The sequence below is a fragment of the Cygnus olor genome, chromosome 2, assembly GCF_009769625.2.
Source record: "Cygnus olor isolate bCygOlo1 chromosome 2, bCygOlo1.pri.v2, whole genome shotgun sequence".
Lineage (NCBI taxonomy): Eukaryota > Metazoa > Chordata > Aves > Anseriformes > Anatidae > Cygnus > Cygnus olor.
Genome location: NC_049170.1, coordinates 156,074,564 through 156,094,400, shown reverse-complemented (window position 1 = coordinate 156,094,400; position 19,837 = coordinate 156,074,564). Strand labels below are relative to the sequence as shown.

Here is a 19,837-nt window from a genome sequence, read left to right as displayed (position 1 = left end):
TTCAGGGCTGTGTGTGTGTGTAGCTGTGGTGCCTGGGGCTGTGGCATTCAGGGCTGTGCGTATTGCTGTGGTGTCTGGCACTGTGCGTGTGTAGCTGCGGTGTTTGGGGCTGTGGTGTTTGGGGCTGTGTGTCTTCGGGGCTGTGTATTACTGCGGTGCCTGAGGCTGTGCGTGTGCAGCTGAGCTATTTGGGGCTGTAAGCGTCTGGGGCTGTGTGTATAGCCGTGGCGGTCGGGGCTGCGGCGTGCCTGTGGGGCTGTGTCCCCACAGCTGCAGCGCCCATAGCCGTGAGGCGCGGAGCACGGCCGGCGTGAGGGGCGGCCCGCCTGTCCCGCCCGTCACCTCCCCACCACCATCGCCACGGCCACCACCGCCCGTCCCCGCTTGTGGCGGCCAAGGCGTGGCTATGCCGGGGGGAGGCGGGCAGCGAACGGCGGCGGGGGAGCCCCGCGGCCTCTCCCTGACAGGGCGGCGCCGACGGGGTTAAGCCGCTCCCCGCGGCGGGCCGGGGCGAGCTCCCGCCTCCCGAGCCGGCGGCGGGGCGGCCACGGACACACACCGGGGCACACTCACACACACACAGACGGGCACGCTCACATTCACACACGCTCACACACACACGCCGAGCACACACTCACACACGCGCGGGCGATGGCAGAGGGGCGCGGGCTTCATTTTCCCCGAGATGATGTCAAGAGCTTGGGAGAAGGAGGAGGAGGAGGAGGAGGACGCTTGCTCTTTTTCTTAACGGCTTTGTTCTAAAACCCATCCTAAATAAACCAGCCCAGGGGGAGCAGCCGCGAAAGTAGCCTTTTTTTTATTATTTTTTTTTCTCCCAAATCTTTTTTTCTTTTTTTTTTTTTTGTGTGTGTGTGTGTGTGTGTCTGCTCCCGGGGGGTGGGAGCAAGGCTCCGTCCCAGCCCGGGCAGGTGCTCCAGCGGCGGCCGCCTCCCCGCCGCCCTCCCGGCCTCTTCTCTCTCTCCCCGCCCGCCCGGGGCGGCTCCGGGGCCGCTCCTCCCGCTCGGCTCGGCTCGGCTCGGCTCGGCTCCTGCGGGGCGCTGGCTCCCCGCCGCCCCCGCCTCCCGCCGGGGATGCTGCCCCCAACTCCCCGCCCGTCGCCTGATACCACCACCACCGCTACCACCGCCGCCGCCGCCGCTTCTTTTTTCGCCTCCCCGGACTCCGCACCGCGGACACCTGCAGCAAGCCGGCTCCCCGCTGCCCGCCTCGCACGGCGGCCGAAGGAATAAAAGCGCCCCCAGCCCGTCCCGAGCCGCCCGGACGGAGATTCACCCCCCCCCCCCCCCCCCCTTTCCTCCTCAAGCAGCCCCCGGAGCCCACCCGCTCCTCGGTCCCTCCATCTCCGAAGAAACTTGGGACGGGGCCGGCCCCAGCCTCCCCGCCGAGCCCTGCCCGGGCTGAGGGGGACCCTCCCCGGGGCAATTTGGCGGAGGGGGGGACCCTGAAGGCACCGCAGGACCCCGTCCCGGCTCCCTCCTTCCTTCCCTCGGCGGGGGCCCCCCCCTAACCCCTGGCCTCGGTGCTGGGGAGGAGCGGGTTGGGGGGGGGGGGGTTGCCCTGGATGGCCCTGCGCACTGGGACGGCTTGGTTTGGGCAGGTCCTGCGCAGAGTTTCCCGGCTCCAAGGCACCTGGTCCCGGCGCTCCAGCAGCCTCCTGTGCCTCTCCTCCGGCCAGGAGCCCGAGCACAAGCTGCCCCCCAGCAGCGGTGGCGGTGGGCGCCGCCGCCTCCCCCGGCAGCTGTCCCCCTGCTGCTGCTGCTGCTGCGGCTGCTGCGGCCTGTCGGATCCCCGGGCGGCCAGGGGGGGACATGGTCCCCTCACTCGCCCCTTGCTGGCGGCCATGAAGAGGCAGAACGTGCGGACCCTGTCCCTCATCATCTGCACGTTCACCTACCTGCTGGTCGGGGCCGCCGTCTTCGATGCGCTGGAGTCCGACAACGAGATGCGGGAGGAGGAGAAACTCAAAGCCGAGGAGATCCGGCTCAAAGGAAAGTACAACATCACCAGCGAGGACTACCGGCAGCTGGAGTTGGTGATCATGCAGTCTGAGCCGCACCGGGCCGGCGTCCAGTGGAAATTCGCCGGCTCCTTCTACTTTGCCATCACGGTCATCACGACCATCGGTGAGTGGCTTCGTTTTGGGGAGGCCCTTTGAGGTCGGGACAAAAGCCCCCCCTCTGGGCTTGGAAGAAAGGGAGAGGGGCAAGGGGGCTGTGGCGTGCAAAGTGTTAAGTGCTGAATGAGTTTTTTGGCTTCCCTCCCGTGTTATGTAATTCGTGGCTCTCCGCGGGCAACTTGTTGGACTCAGAGGTGTCCCGCATCTCTTTCCCCTGGAGACACAGCCTGTTGTCCCCTGGGTGGGACTGGAGAGGAGTGGGGCTGTGCTGGTGGGGGACTGGTGGCTACCAAGTGGCTACCACCATCCTGTGGCTCGGGTAGCGAGGAGGAGGTGGGGAAGGGGCGGGATGGCACCTCTCAGGGGGTTCCCTGCGGGAGGAGCGAGGCCCTGTTGCCACGATTCTCCTGGGAACTGTGTGTGCACCTGCACTTCAGAGACACGGGGAAAACTTGGGCAAACGGCAGCTGGATGAGGACAAAATGAGGAGGGTGTGTGAACGGGCTCAGCCTGGAAGACCCTGTTTGCAGCCGTGGCTGAGGGCAGCCCGGCTTTCCCAAACTTTGTCTTGGCATCGGCAAGGGCTGTGGTGGGGTTCCCACAGCTGCGGTTCTGTCGCTGGGCCTCCCAACGTGTTCCCGAAGTTTTCTTCGCAGCTGGAGCGTCTGATGTGTCAACAGGTCACAGAGTGCATCTCCTCTTTGTGGGCATACAGTCCAGCAGGCAGAACAATGCCCGCTGTCGTGCCGGTGTTGCCTAGCTCCCCGGGCATGCCATTCCCCAGGACAGCAGAGGGACCGTCAGCGGACGCAGCCACAGGCTGTCATTTCATACTTCTCTGCTTCGCTCAGCTCAAACGGAGCATTTCGCATAAAGTTTGCTTCCCTGCCATAAAAATAAATACCACGGTAACTAGAGGCTGCAGTGTGCACGCAAAACTGCTGCAGCTCGGGCTTTGGCTTGGTTAGCAGGTGTGTTCTTCCTTGTTTTGCTTTCAGTAGGGTGGATTTGCTGAGGCTGTTGACTCGTCCTTCTCTCTGCACTTCTAGATGTTCCCCTCTAATATCTGGGGAGATCTGAAAAGACCTCTCTAGCTCGGAGGCTGCTTGACAGTGTGTTGTATCGAACACGAAAGAACTAGCTCTCACGCTAATACATGAAGACTCGATCTTTTTTTTTTTTTTTTTTACCAGTTAGGGCTTGTTACAACCAATTACCACGTTGCCACCTGAAGATAATGGCAGTTTTCAGCAGAGTACGCCGTCCACTGTCCTTTGAGCTGTATTTACTTACATTTGTATTTGACTATGTTATAGCTGGTGTATTAACGTGTTCATTCGAAAGACTATTTGACAGCATGAAGCCTATTTGCCCTTTCAAAGATCAGATTTTAAGTGGCAATCTCCTCTTCTGTTATTATATACATACATAAATAAACATATGTAAGTAGGCTATAGAATATAAAGTAGAATGTAACTTTAGCAGATGACTTAGATTTGCTTCTGTTCATTACGGTGTCCGAACTCTCCTCCTTTGCTTACAGATTCTCTCTTCCTCGATCTGTGTCTTGTCATTTATTTGGGCTTAGTGAATACTAGACTATCGTGCCCTTCTGGTTTACAACAGGGCTTCCACGCACATGCCTGTATACTCACGGTGCCCTATACTCCTGCCTGAGTGGTGGCTGCAATACTTTCTGTGTTCTTAAGCTCGGTTGGTGACAGGTAGAAAAGGCTGTTTTTACAGTATTTTGCTGGTTTGACTGTATTTTACCTGGAAACAAGTACAACTTGCTTGGGAGGCTGTAGCATTTTCTCATGCAAAGAACTGAGATTCATTTAGGATGCTTGGAACCCATCAGCGTGCAGAGGATAGTAGTGTACATTTCTGTAGGCTGAGGTGCTTTGGGATGTCAGAACTGTGTAAATTTAAAGCATGTATAGCAATGGGGAACCACAGAAAGGGAAAGGGATAATAAAGAATGGTGCTGAAGGACATTCTTTGACGATTGTTCATTGGGGAAGCTCTGCTCCAGGAGGATACGTGATCCCTTTAGCAAAAGTTTATTAATAGTTACTATCAGTATCTTGCCAAACTTTTTTTCTGTTTTGTGTATTTCTTCAGTGCTAAAGTAGCTTCAGGATGTTATCTGATCTACGGGTAGTCTGCAAAAGTGAGCATGGATGGTATTTCTTTATTTTTTTATTTATCCTAAAAAAAAAAATTGATTCACAAGAGAAAAGCATGACTTTTTGTCTTAAAGTTCTCAGGAAAATAAGAAAAGATTTCTTCTCTGTTTCTTGCCCTGAACAGTGATCTTAAATGTTCATCTTAATCTTTTTTTTTTTTTTGGTGGTTCTTATTTTTAATCTAACTGTGTGTGTTCTCTCACATACATTTCCTTCTCCCTCTGAAGCCTTCCAGACACACTTTGAGAAGCACATGCCGTGTATGCATTAGTGAGCGTGCTGTAGGCAGTAAGTGCTCTTGTAAAAGTGCCTCTAAATAACCATCTCAGGGTGATTTTTAAAACAGAGTGAATAAAACCCTCTGTCGCCTATTCCAGAGTGGTAAATCAGTCTCCATGAACTTCTCCTTGGAGGAGTGCAAGAGGAATCAGTGGACCACAAAGTCTAGCGATATGCATATGATAGCAGACTAATTTATGTCTAACCTAATTGCTCTCCTTGATATTGCAACGTGCCTGAAGCGATTCCCTCCTCACTGTGCTGCGTGAAACTCCGGCGGCTTTAATTTAATGCGGGAAGGTTCTCATGGGCCATGGACTATGGCCCGTATATGATCGATCTCTTCTTCCTCCGGGCTGTTCATCCTTCGGGCTCTTCATCCTCCAGGCTCTTCATCCTCCCGGCGGGACGTGGTGCTGAAGGGACAGCTCCGGCAGCCTCCACGCCTCCTCCCTGGCCTCCCCAGCGGGCAGCCTCCGCAGAGAGAGGCTTCGTTCTGGTAGGATCCGGGCGCAGAAGGCCAGGTTGGGTTGGCTACAGAAAGCTGAAAGCCTCCCGTGCGAGGTGAAGCACTGAGCGTTGGCCAACTCTCACGTTTCCTCGAACCTTCAGCGTTTCGTGTGGAGTAGAGGGCGGGAGGTTGTTGCTCGCTTGTCAGTCCGACTGCTAGACAAAGCAGCCAGGGCTGATTGAATAAATGGAACAATTTTTATTTATTTATTTATTTATTTATTTATTTATTTATTTATTTATTTATTTTCCACCTGTGGCAATATTTTTTTTTCCTACTCCCCAGGTGCAATGCTGTTTTTTTTTTTTTTTTTTGTCTATTTTTTTGAAACAACTGCAGGTGCTGCATATTTTTATGGCTCTGCTCTTAAAATTCTCCAGCAGAAGGGAGATAACCAAGCTTTCACGAAGTTTGGGTCCTGCTTGAATCCTGTGAAAGTTTTTAGGTGATCAGAACGAACTAATAGGCTGTTCTTGGCTGTTGCCAGTTGCTGAGTTTATTTCGGGATCGTTCTCACTTCAGAGTTAGCTAGTATAATTTCCTATCCATTTACAGTTACACAGCCAAAACGATGACAGAGAGTGATTTAATCCAGTTCTCCATCCAGCTATTTGTCTTTTCTGAGAAACACTGCAGAATATGCCACTGAGTATCAAGAGGCTGGCTACGATGAATGAAAACACCAACTTTTGAAAATAAAAAGTAGCTCCTAGGGTTCCTACTAAGTTTTGGTGCCCTTTTCTACAGGTTTATAGGAGTGGCTAAACTGCTTCTGTGTTAGCAGGTGTCGACACTGTCAAGATGTGTTGTTGGTATGGCTATCGCTCTATCATTTAGGCCTTAAAGGGTGATAGTCATACTTGATTTAACACCACTGAGCTCTAGTAAACACTGAATATTTCTGGAGGCTTGTGTAGAATGTAAAGAACTGAAAGCTGTTTATGTCACCCTAAAATGAACTGAAACAACAAACAGATTGAGGATTTTTATTTATTTATTTTTTTTTCCTGGGAAGTGACTGTAAGGAGAACAAAATTGAAACAGTGTGTGTGCTGTGAATTGCTAGTCTCTTTTTCTAGCTTTTAGGCCTTTCTTTTCAGTCTCAAACCTACTGTAAGCAGTGAATGAAGTATCCTGGTGAACAGAGACAAAAGGTTTTTGGAGAACGTGGTGCAACGTGTGTAATGATGAATGGAGAAAGCACCTACTGACAGCTGTTTGGCTACTGATATCTAAAGATTCAGGAGCTGTTTATATCCAGAGGAGGGGATGGCTTACTTTTGGCAGATGGTGGCCTCACAGCGAATTTGAACCTGTGTTAATGAACTAAGCACGCACATGCTTAAATCCAGATCAGAATAGTTATTTTGTCTCCTTATCCTTTCTCTACATCACTTTACCCTTCTGTAAAATGGGTATAAAATACTTGCCAAGCTGATAGTGTTGCGATGTTTCTAATTTGGGCTAGAAAAAGATACGATGTTAAGTGTGAATTGTTTTGTCAGTGGTGCTCCTTCTTTAAGGCCAGCCTCTTGTGGTTTAAGTCTGCTTTTGGTTTTTGATAGATGGCAATATTTAAAAGCAGTCCATTGAAAAGCTGTGAGTAGGGAATCATGTCAGATGGACAACTTGCAGTGGAAAGAAAGAAAAGAAAGGAAGACAACAAGACATAGAAGGAGAAAGAGAACAAAGAGACCAATATTTTGTTCAGTTAACTGCTGCACTTGTGAGTTGCTGGGACCATGAAGGTCATACCTCATTGAAAACAAACAAACAAACAAACAAAAAAAAACACAAACCAAACCAGAAAATAACCAAGACAGAGTAGATTAAAGCCACTTTATTATTAATAAGCTCAGGTGAAAGTAGAGAGCAAGATTTTCTGGTGATATGAGGGCTTGTAGATCCACAGAAGTAACAGATCTATTCTGATTCACACCACCTGAAGTTTCAGTGGAGATTACTGGATGATCAGAACTTGTAATGTCTGCTTGTGGCATCTCCTGGACAAAGAGGAGGACAGCTTCTGTGAGCCACATGAAGATGAAGTTTATGTAGAGTTTGCTCCCTGAATATTTAACATATTCTGCATTATCTTTTCATACTATATGATTTGTCTTGTGGAGAATTAACAAAACAAAACAAAACAAAAAATAATATCCAAATAGTGCTGTGCTAAGACAGAGGGGACTTGGTATGTCTTCTTTGCTTGCTTGCTCACAGAAACAGTTCCCGAGTTCTTGAAAACTGGTTTTGCAATGATACCTCGCATTCCTGCCAGAGGCACATTAAAAAAAGCTTTTTAAAAATCACTGATAAGCAAGGCAAAAATACAGCTCAGACTGATGCTGAAGTGCAACTTCCCGCTGTATGGCTTACTGGCAGGGCGAATGCAGCACCTAGTAATAGTCTGAAAACAGTTATGGGGAAGCATCGAGAAACCTCTAGCCACTCTGACGGCTGATGGTGTCAGCAGATTTCCTTAGCGTAACCTGGGTTGAGAAATTGGTATTTTTTTTTTTTTTTTTTAAGATTTTGTGTCCTTTCTTTTCTTTCTGACTATTATTCTTCACTTGTTTCTTGAACTGAAGCAAGTGAGATTTAGATTAGGCACTAGCAAACTCTTTCCAGCTGTCAGGGTAGGTGTGTGCTGGAAGAGATTGCCTAAGGAGGCTGTGGTATCTCCATCATTGGAGGGTTTTAAAAGGAGTTTAGACAAACATCTGTCAGGAATGGTTAACTTATAGCTGCTTTTGCCTTTGGGGTGGAAGATGGACTGGCTGACCTCTTGAAGTCTTTATCAGCCGTATGTTCTACAGTTTTCTTTTTCCACATCTCAAACTCTTGTAGTTCCTACACTGGTTGTTTTTTTCTGGAAAAGGAAAAACGGAGATCTTTTACATTTCATTTTCTCCACTATATAGTCTTCGCTTATTGATTATTTTTCTATGCGGTAAAATCGTTTATGTGCCTTTGCAGGTGTCAGCATAGAAACATCTTTGTTTGCACCCTGACAAGGCGGTAAGTTAGAGATGTCAGTGAGTCTTTAGGGATAGAAATTAGCTGAAGAAGGAAATGATCCCCCCTGATTCAGGATGGCAAGCAGAAATTTTCACGGCCAAATTGGGAGGGAGAGGAGGTGTTCCAGATGAAGAATAAGGGAAGAAATTTATCTGCTAGCTTTGGGCTTGAGCCTGCTTCACTAAAAAGAAGTGGAATCCCTTTGCTTTCTCTGGCAGCAGCATCAGAACTATGAGGCTTAATCTATGGGACAACAGATTAATGGAAAGCTTCCCTTTTGCACAACGTGTGTTTTGGGGCAGACCCTGTTGGTCTGGCTCAAAGCAAGGACCAGAATGCTGTCATCTTCTCTTGAATGCAGCCTGAACTGAGGTGCTTAGTTCCTTTGGTGCTGGAGCACATTCCTTCATGAATGCTGAAAATGATGCTCATGGCTTCGAGCTGGAGTTACACAGCACTTTATATTCAGAATGCTGTTCTGACATTAGGTGATTCATCTTCACAACACCTCTGTGTAAAAATTATCCTCAATTTAGAGACAAGAAGATAAAATGACTTTCTGAAGATTCAGGTTGAGAACTATTTCTAATTGCCTAGCAGCTCACTTCTCTCTTTCAGACCACATGGCATTACTTTATAGCCAGATTAAACAGTGAAGATGAACCAAAGGCACAGCTCCATAATGAATTCCAGGTGATATTAGCAAACTCCTGCAGCTCAGGTCTTCTGACGTGCAATAAAAGCAGAACCTGGAGCTTTACTATGTAAAGGAGCATTTACAGTTCTGGATAATTATTTGCCAAAGAGCTTTTAGACTTTTTAGGTACCTTTAGACTTTTTTAGGTACCTGGTTCCTTTGCATTTTTCCTGACAATCCTTGACGGGATTTGGATAACGGCTGCATGAAATATCCCCCTCCCCTGTAACAGATGCTAGCAAGGACACTTGCTGATGATGCAGAACTAATCAGTAAGAGACCTTGCTGCTTCTGAGTTGAACTACAGCTTACTGCGGGCTTGCAACAGATGCTTGCTGCGTGTGGCGGGCATGGTCATCTCCTTTTGGTTTGGGGATGTTTTTGAATAAAGCCATGGACTACTTCAGAAATTTCGTATATGTAGATGCATATGTGCATACGTGGTGTAGTGCAAATTAATTTTAAACTGTTGCCTTCTCTGAATGCATCCATGGGATCCACTGACTTCAAGCTAAAAGGTATGAATAGTGGCCTTCCAACAGGTTACCTACGTCCTACTAGGTGTCTGTGGCTTGACTCCTTCCAGCAAATGTTGATGTTGAAAATGCACCTGTGGCAGTTTCTTTGTTTAAAGTCAGATTAGGGTATCTATGGATTAGGGAGTTTAGGAAAAACAAACAAACAAAAATCAACACGGAAATTAAGGCCTGATCCAAAGTCTGCTGTAAATAATGGAGAGACTATTTGGACTCAGAGTAGATTTGGATCAGGCCATTATATGACATCAGTTCTACAGTGCAGGGAGCTGTATTCTGTAGGAAACCATTTCCCCGCAAATATCTGTAATAACAATTTTCAGATTTTTCTTTTAATAAAGAAGCAAACAGATTTTGTGGAGTGCTGAATTTGACATTTCTACTGATTTTTAGTTTATTTAATTGAAAGTGGAAGGCTCAACCATACACGTCCTGAATACCTTTACCTTAACTTTCAAAAAATAGAAATCTTGAGGAAGAATGTTCATGGATTTTATTGTTTTTATTTGTTTTGATGGTGTTGGTTTTCTTTTTCTTTTTCTTTTTTTAACTTTGTTTTCTTTCATTGCTGCCTGACATTAACAACCTCTTCTGATCCACTGAGACTTTTCATTTTTGCTTTTGTTTTTGTTTCTTTTTGGAAGTGTAATGCCTACTTCTTTACTGTTTCAGGGGGAAAATCTTTCCATTTTTTACTTTTTTTAGGAGTTAACTGACCTTTTTTTAATGTCTGGCCAATTGCTACAAGAGGCTTATGCAGTAGTCAGTTGAGTCAGTTGGTTAAGGGGTTCAGTATCCTTTTTAACTGCTTTCATTACAGAAATGATTCAGGCATGTCAGTGAAAGACATATCTCTATTAAGGACTCGTGTATTTGTTACTCGTTAGGACGCTTAGGAGGGAATAGGCTGTCTTGTCCTTTCAATTCCCTGCACCAGCAAGAAAGAAGAGCTTCAGAGAAAAGCAGGCAAATAGTGGGGTTAAAAGGTATCTGATGGGAAGTTGATTGTCTCCTTGCTCTGCTGTCACACAAGGGGATCGCTCCCTTCGCTAACTGTTTGAGCCATTTCCAACAGGAAAATTTCAGAAAGCTTTAGGACACGGGCTGATGAATGAGACCTACAGCAGCTCTCTAATTGTATAGTGCAAGAGATTAGCTGCAAGCAAGCATTCATAGTCTCCCAATTTAGGGATATTCTTGGTGTGCTGAAGGAAAGGTAGAAATAAAAGGGATCTGCTCCCATGGCAATTGGCACTGTCAGCAGTTCCTGATGTATGCTACCATTAACTCATTACGGAGACATTTGGGTGCAGATGGAATATTTTATTTCTTCCACCACCTTTTCTTTTGATGTCCTGTAGAGAGGATGTCCTGCTCCTATGTTTAAACCACCACGGGCCATTGCTATGGGAACTGTATCAGACATTAACTGTTGTAACACACCTGTGACCACCTGGAGTTTTGAGTTTTCACTTTCCTACATCTCACACCCATCTGGATCTTTTCAGGACCAGACACAGTAGGAGAAGGTGTCAAATACTCCTGTTTCAGAGGTCTAGGCCTCTATTACTTGAACTAATGAGCAGTTGCTGTTAGCTGTTAATAGTCTGGACTATATGGTGAAACAGGTCTGGCTCCACTCAGTGAAAACAGTGTTATTGGAAGCAATAATTTTTAAAAATCTGGAGTTTGATACTTATATTGGCTCTGTTCTGGAAGTGAGGGGGCCTGCAATATGAACTGAGCAGCAGGAAGCACATGGAGCCCTCTCTATAAGCCTCCATGTCCCAGCTATATTGTATAAGGCACTGCATCAGAAATATTTTAAAACTCTTGATGTAATAAAGGTGATTGATTATAATCTTGCACCTCATACCTGCAGAGGCGACTAAAAGTCTCAGCGCTCCTTCACAGTTGTTCTGTTCTTTGTTAATTTTTTGAGGTTTCCAGAGGTAGACCAGGAGTTGTAGAAGAGTACCTTTCATGATAAAGCATCTAGTGTTTTCTGCTGAGGACTAGAAACAGCAGAGGGATGCCTTTTCAGTATTGTTCAGAATTGTTACATGTATGAGGCTGTCAAAAAATCTGAATTGCCTTAAACTCCTAAAGAGAAAAACAGCAAAAATGGAAGTCTGGCAACCACTGTTTGGGGAATGAGAGGCTGTCTGAGCGTTTGAAGGCATTTACACACCATAACTCCCCCATGTCCTCCGTAGAAGCGCCTGATCTGTTGCTGGTTTGCTGCTGGACACCAAACATGACTTATTTTTTCAGTCTTTTCTGCAATATTACTTAGGTGTGTTAGAAATGAGATAAAGCTAATTCTAGTCAACTGATAGTTAAAACAGTGACACTAGATCTCGGTCATTGGAAGCACCTGGAAATCCCAGAGTTTTGACTGAATTCTTCAGTAGACCTTTCAACTGACATATTAAGAATTCAGTGATCTTCTCAAGCTCTCTCCTTCAGAGTTTCTCACCACCTTTGCTGTTTCATGTGGCAATGAATATCCCAAGACGAGGATGTAGATCATGGAATCACAGAATGGTTTGCGTTGGAAAAGATCTTAAAGACCATCTAATTCCACCCCTGCTGCCATGGGCAGGCACATGTCCCACCAGACCAGGTTGCTCAATGCCCCACAGATGATAGCTGTTCAGTCTGTACTGGTGCAGTCGGGTTTTGCATTATTTTCTGGTATTTTTGCCTGACAAACAAATAAATGAGCATCCAGTCTTTTGGCAGCAAAGGCTTAAGCTCATGATTTGCTCTTAAAACACATCCTGCCTAGTAGTAAAAGGCCTGTTATTTAAAGGGCACTTTTCAAAACAATTAGGGCTTTAGTAGCAATGTGTTTGCCTTAATGAGTGCACTCTGCCAGTCAGAGGAAACAACATAAGCTGATACCTACTCATGTAGGCCAACAGAAGCAAATTAGCAGTGTTACAAGTCAGTTCATGAATGTACTGCACATCCAAGTGGTTTGTTTTAACACTTGAGAAGCACTTGATATGATTCAGCATGGCTTTATTTTTGTTTTCTTCCCAAATATCCACCCCCAATTATATTTTCATTTAGAAGCCTTTGTACCAGTCCTATCCTATTAAGCGATAACCTAATCTGTATGGGCTGCATTCGGCTCTGCTTTAACTGTTGGACTGGCACCAGAGATAATTTTCCACAAAGCCTCGCAGTCTTCCTGCATCGCTTCTGCTGCATGAAGCTTGATGTCAGTGCCCTTACAACGTAGGCAGGCCAGCTGCTGGCACTTTGGTATTTGGTGTTGATTTTTTAATCGTGGGTTTGACTGTGGTTTACCTCTATATTGCTGCTTCCAAAGCTAGGAAGATGAGTATGTTCTGGCTTATTTATTTATTTATGTATTTTTATTTCAACATTTTTTTTCTTTCCTCAAGATGAACCACAGTAAAGGCTGGTGATACCGAAGAGGTAGAAGCATGGCATGCGAGCTTGGCTCTGAGTATTTAGCAATAGGTATCACAAGGAAAGTTGCCGGCTCTCGAACATTTGTGGTCCTGATTTGGATGACTAGTTGAAACCTGGCTTGCAGGTCGGGTGCTAAGCAGTTAAAAAATATTTCTGTGATCTCTTTGGAAAGAATCCAGCCTGGGCTTTTCAGATCTGACCAAAGCCACAGCCTGTTCCTGAAGAGCTTGAGTTTGGTACAGTGAATAAGAAAAAGCTATTAAACAGCATCAAGGAAGAGTTAGATTAGCTACAGAGGGAAAATCTTTTTAGCAGTGATACTAGTGAAACACTGAAATACATTGCCTGGGGAGGGTGTGGGCTCTTTTTTGCTAGGTCCTGAAGAACAGGATAGACAAGCATCTGTCAAGAACGACCTATGCATGCTGTCCTACCTTGCGGCAAAGTATGGACTAGTCTCCTCCTGCCTGATTTTCTCTGGTTCTGTACACACACAGGCTGTTTGAAGTTTGTCTCAGATCTTGCTTGGGATCTATGTAAGTTTATCCTGTCCTTTTTTTGCTAAAGGTTCCTGCTTCCCTGGGGGATTATTGGCGCATCCTACAATTTTGTCTCCAGCTGAATATCTGGATAAGAATCAACCTCTCTTCTCTTAGCAGCAACTGCTCAGTCAGCTCTGTCACCAGTTTTTTTATGGCTACTGTTTGAACAGTTCTACCGGTGGCTGTTGCAGGGAAAAGCAAACACACTGCCTATCTCTGAAAAAGGGACAGGAGACAACATGGGGAGTTAATGCTCAGTCAACCTAAATTTGATACTCAGAAAGATATTTGACCAAGCTGGTAAACAATCGGTGTGAAAGTACCTAGGGGATAACAAGGGACAAGCTGGAACCAGCACAGATTTTTCTTGAGTAACTCATGTCAAAGTTATCTGAATTGTTTTTGTTTGTTTCCATGTTTGTTTGTTTTTCAATAGAGTAGCTGGTTTAGCTGATAATGGGAGTGCAGTAGATCTTGACTTTTATTGCATATATGTATATAATAACATTATAATAGCGTTATAATAACATTGAGTTCTCATAAGTACAATAGAAAAACATGGGCTGGACTGAATTAATACAGGGGGGTGCAAGGTCTGGAAGCATACGCACTGTGGACTAGGGGTTGCAGTGTGGCAGCACTTATCCCATGTCTGACAAGAGCACACTCTGCACAGGTGTGGGTAAATAGGGCAGAAAATACAAGCCTGATTGGCCTTTGCTAAATCTGCCACTGGATAATTTCACAACAGGAATAAAAAAAAATCTACAATAATTATTAGTAGTTTTTTGTCAGATTGGATGGCCATAACATGTATGGTCTTACGAGGATCTGTCTTGTGGTTGGTACTATTCAGTTTTCCCATTAATGGCTTGGCTGAGAGAACAGAGAGTACACGTATTAACTGTGAGAGGGGTGGCTAGCACTCGGGAGGGCAGGAGCAGAATACAAAATGACTTTGATGAATTGGAGAAATGGTCTGAAATCAATATGATGAAATTCAATAAAGACAAGTGCAAAGTATTACACTTCAGAAGGAAGAATCAAATGCACCCAGAGAAAAATGATGTGAACTGACTAGATGCATGTACTGCAACCAGAACACGGTGATAAACTGGATCGTATTCTAAATACGGGTCTTTAGTGTGAGATGTTCAAATCAGGCACGTGTTGGATGTGAGTCACAGAAGCAGCTATTCTGTTTTGTTAGAATTGGCATGGCATCAGCTTGAAAATTGGGTCCAATTTTGGGTGCAGAGTTTTGAGAAAGGGACAGAAAAATCAGTGTCAGGAGGGGAAGCAACCAAAATGCTAAGAGAATGGCCTGTCTTCAGTGTGAAATGAATAGAGATTGTTTAGTCTGGAAAATGAAGAGAGGAACAGTAACAGCCTTCAAATATTTATATTGTTGTTGTAAAGAGGACAGTGATAAGTTTCTCCACATATCTTCCCACAGTGTTTGCAGTACAGCATGGCAGATGTAGACTCACTGCCAGCAGTGAAAACAGCTGTCACATCATCTGCAGGGAGCCTCCCACGTGCCAGTGGTCGGATATTTATCTGAAGAGGTTAGTTGTCCAGCAGGCGTGGGCTTGGTATACTTCAGCCTTCCTCTCTGCTGAATAAACTAGGTTACCTGTTGAAGTCCCTCCAAGCCATGTGTTCCTAGGAGTGGGAAGCTGATAACTGCTATACAGGAGCTAGCGATAATTTGAACAACCCCCAAATGACGGACTGAGATCTAAGCATCCTGAAAGAGGTCAGATAGTTGAATGAGGTTCCTTCTAGTCCTCAGCTGCTGGGCTTGTATACTCTATGGGTGTTGCTGAGTACCATGCTAAATGCACAGCAACATTTGGTATCTGGCAGTGGGCTTCATTGCAGTCAGGGCTGAACTTGTCTTTAAGAGAACTGTTTTGCTAGAACATGCATCAAAATGCATCTTGCAGCTCCTGCTCATTTTGTGTTTTGGGTTACAAATTGTCATGTTGAAACAAAGAGGTTTCTCCTCTTTCCCTAGATCCCATGCATACAAACCAGCAATTTCCATAACACAGACAATCATCCAATCTGTTATCTTGGCAGACACCAATGTGTTTCTACTTTGGAGGAAAGAAACCTATCCCATAATACACCTGTGCAATATATGGCGATGGTGATTTCGTTGCTAACCCCCGCAGCAATCAGTTTATGCCCTCAAGCATGGGATTTGATTATCCTTGTCATTATCTTAGCTACAAATGTTATTAGCAGCCATAAAATTGTCCATTAAAGTGAGAGGAATTACTTGCCTGTACCAAGGGGAGAACAGATAATTTACTACACAGATTTTAAGCCCAAATGTACTTTTTTTCCAGAAGAACCCTCTAAGCCTTTGTACAAGCTTCCATTATTTTTGTTTTAAGTATTTCACAACTTGCTTTCCCTTCCATGGGCTTAAGTTTGGGTCTTTATACTGTAATAGTTAGATAGATGCATGCTGTTCTTGAAATAATCCCAGAATCACAACCATATAGTTCATCATGTTCCATAGCTTGGGTGAATTTATCCCTAAACCTGGAAGTGCAGATGCCCAAACGTTGGTTGGGTTCCATAACTTCTAGACTTCAGTATTGGCACAGGCTTCATTTCCACACAAATGATTCTGGAGGTCTGGGACTGGCTTGGCATGCATGGACTGACCGTAACATCACTGGTTGAGTGTAGAATCAATTGATTTGCTTCTGGAAGTGTCATTTTTATAGGTTTTCTTGATATTGCCGTAGTATGTTTTTATGAGAGGAAGAGATGAGATATCACAGGGACCAAGAAAAGGTGCTGTGGCTGAGTGGGTGAGATCCAGTGTCTGAAAATTTTCTTTGTCTTCACCGGGACTAGCTGATTCATTCCCTTCCCACCACCTTGTTAATTCCTGTTCATGTATCAGTTCACCATAAAGCTGCTTTTTTATTCACATGTGGTATTGTGTTCCCACCCCCTTCCATCAACAGGGAGTGGGAGAGACCACCTACGTCTTTCCCAACAGACAAAAATGGTGGGTCCTGACAGACTGGGACAGATTCTGATCACAGTTGCTCTTTGTAAATCCTGTGGAACCAGGTTGTTTCAGTGGAGTTACTAGCTTTAAACAGAGATGAACGTGTTCAGAATCTGGTCTTGAGAGCCTGTATTTTGAAGGAAGTATCCCCTCCTACTCATCCAACAAATTCACACACACACACAATGCAGCGTCAATATTAGCTCCTGTAGCAAATGGAAAATGTTGCAGCAGCCTGAAAAAAAAAAAGAAAATGTTCTCAAACAGGGCTTAAGAAAGTAAATAAACATCATATAACCAACAAAATCAATATAGTTCCTTATTAGCCATTACAGATATCTCTGTCGTTGTCTCCATCACACTACACAGATTTCAGAGCTGTGGAAAATGTATAACCCAGGGGACCTCATTTCAGAACTTAGAGCTGCTATATTAAATGCAGGGTCTTGGGCAGGAGACCTGACAGAGATTGATGTTTGTAACAGGTTTTCCCCTTTCTCCCCTGAAAGAGCATTAACTGAACAAAACAAGTGTAAATATATATCCAAAATGGATACATATTCATGGATGTTTCAGTGTTATTAGAAACAACTCCTCAAAAGCTCTCGTTTCCTGAGTCATCTCCATTGACTTAAAAAATGACTTTTCAAGAACAAATATTAGTTTCAGGACGTCCAAGACGGGGAGAGCCTTTTAGCTTTCTGCATTCTGAAAGCTTTATATTCTTCAGTTGTGCTTCTTCTTGGAGAGTGTCCTAGACAGAGGAATGTCCTTATGCTTTCCAGTCTATGTCTCATCACCTTCTTCTTTTACTCTTCACATCTTCCAACACACCCAGTAATATTCAAGCTATTCTTGCAGGCTTCCCTATCGAATTTGTTCAAGCCAAGCTGCTCTTGGCTGCTGAAGGTGTTCCCTCTTCTCTTTGAGAACTTGATGCCCCTTTTGATCTAGGAAGTAAGAGCAAGGACTGTGGACTAAGCAGGTGGTTAATGATCTTCCCAATCAGAAGAACATGTCATTAACAGTTTCAGTAGAAGTGATGTTAGATTTGAAAGGAAGGAATCATGCTCTTATGACCCAGGACCATTCTTTGGTCGCTTGCCTAATATACATAATATTGGGGGAACATCCTATGTCCTTTGGTGACTTTTGCTTCCATTCACAGTGCAGAGCTCTTTGCCAAGGAGAAGCTGGCACGTTTTCCTGCACAGCACATTGGTAGAGACTTTGAAGAAGAGGAAGAAGCTGAAAACGTCTGTTAGGACAAAATGGACCATTGCTTGGACCATTCATTCAGGTGATTTCCTGAAACAGAAATGTCTGGCTTTGTTGGTCTGCAGTATCCTAGCATTTTAGTTCTGTATACTAGAAAAGGTGTGCTTAGAATCACAGAATGATTTGGGTTGGATGGGACTTTAAAGATCATCTAGTTCCAACCCCCTGCCATGGGCAGGGACACCTCCCACCAGCCCAGGTTGCCCAAAGCCCCATCCAGCCTGGCCTTGAGCACCTCCAGGGATGGGGCATCCACAGCTTCTCTGGGCAGCCTGTGCCAGGGCCTCACCACCCTCTGAGTGAAGAATTTCTTCCTAACCTCTAATCTAAATCTCCCCTCTTTTAGTTTAAAGCCATTACTCCTTGTCCTATCACTGCACTCCCTGACAAAGAGTCCCTCCGAAGTTTTCCTGTAGGCCTGCTTTAGGTACTGAAAGGCTGCTGTAAGATCTCCCCAGAGCTTTCTCTTCTCCAGGCTGAACAACCCCAACTCCCTCAGCCTGTCCTCATAGGAGAGGTGCTCCATGCCCTTGATTATCTTTGTGGCCCTCCTCTGGACTCCCTCTAATACTTCCATGTCTTTATTGTGGTGGGAGCCCCAGAGCTGAAAGCAGGGCTCCAGGTTGGGTCTCACAATAGCAGAGTGGAGAGGGACAATCACCTCCCTCACCCTGCTGGCCACACTGCTTTTGATGCAGCCAGAATATGATTGCCTTTCCAGGCCTCAAGTGCACATTGCCAGCTCACGTGCAGTTTTTATCCACCAGTACCCCCAGGTGCCCCCTCAGGGCTGCTCTCAATCCATTCTCCACCCAGCCTGTGTTTGTGCTTGGGATTGCCCCAACACGTCTTGCAAGGCCTTGCATGTGGCCTTGTTGTTCACCTGGGCCTACCCCTCAAGCCTGTCAAGGTCCCTCTGGATGGCATCCCTTCCCTCCAGCATATCATCGGCAAACTTTAACAAGGATGCACTCAATCCCACTGTCCGTGTTACTGACAAAGGTGTTAAATAGTACAGTTAAATAGTACAGGGTCCCAGTACGGCCCCCTGAGGGACATCACTCATGTGTGAGCATGGTGACTGAGACTGCTGGAGAGCCCACAGGAGCTGCGTTTCACTGTGTTTCTTTTTCTGTTTAGAATGGTAGAATTACCTGAAATTTGAATATACATATATAGGTAGGTAGAAAGACTTTTTTTTTAAATATATAACCTTTTGATGTGACATGCTCCAACCCTTTTACAGGCGTCCGTAGGCCCTTTGGGACGTCCACAGCCTTTCATCTTCAAGGGGAGGCTGAAGGCTTTTGTCTCTCCTCTGGCTTCCCCTTCACCTCCCAACTGCAGTGCTTGGTGTCATCCTTGCTTCTCGGAGTGCCTGCAGCGTGAGGCAGGCTGGGGGTTTACTGTCCCCGTGAGGGAGCCGGGGTTTCCTGTCTCTTTAATGGCGTTCTGCGAGTTTGTGCTCAGAGGGAGACAGAAAGATCAAAGGCTGTGCGGGTGCACTGTGCTTGGTTTTGCTTACACCAATATGAATCGATTGACTTCACTGAGTTATGAGGGATTTACAGCTGGGGGAGAACAGATTCTGACCTAATGGCTCCAAAAGAGGCTTTTCGTGGATGAGCAATGTAATTAGAGCAGGGGAACAGACAGATTTCGTGACTCATCTGTGGGTCTGCAGTCTTTTCTTTGCTTCTACTAGGGTGTTCACTAATGTCACCACACTTTCATTTCACCTGTGGGCTGATCTAATGAAGGATCAACCATTGCTTGAACAGAGATCCCTATTCAGCTGCAAACCGTCCTCCAATCTTCGTGTCACTGTGCAAACTTTATTAACCTCAGTGCACCTTAGAAAGAGCCCCAGCAAGCTCAGAGCTAGGCACTCAGGTAGTTAGGAAAATTTCCAGTTTCATCCTTTTTTGGAGTTAAAAGAAATAAAAAAGTGAGGTGGGGAGCAGGGAGAGTGAATTAATGACTCTGTCCACTTACTAATCCCAAATATCTGTCTTAGCAGGGGGCAAAGTGGTGGAGTACATGTGCCAACATGGACTTGCTCTGTATATACAGCTGAAAGGCAGTACATGGATTTTGAGATCAGAAAAGCCTTTTCTTTAGAGCTGGTTGGAGGCCTGGGGATGAGATGTTTTTGTTAAAAGA

At 45.7% G+C, this 19,837-nt stretch overlaps 1 protein-coding gene across 1 annotated transcript in view; it reads left to right on the top strand.

Annotated features, from left to right (window-relative positions):
- Positions 1–1,396: 1,396 nt before the first annotated feature.
- The window catches only part of KCNK9 (potassium two pore domain channel subfamily K member 9), an 84,692-nt gene continuing 66,251 nt past the window's right edge, over positions 1,397–19,837 (top strand). Inside the window, exon 1 of the mRNA XM_040547343.1 lies at positions 1,397–2,144. Within this exon, the coding sequence (XP_040403277.1) occupies positions 1,583–2,144 (562 nt within the window). The 5' untranslated portion in view covers positions 1,397–1,582. The remainder of the gene's footprint in view (positions 2,145–19,837) is intronic.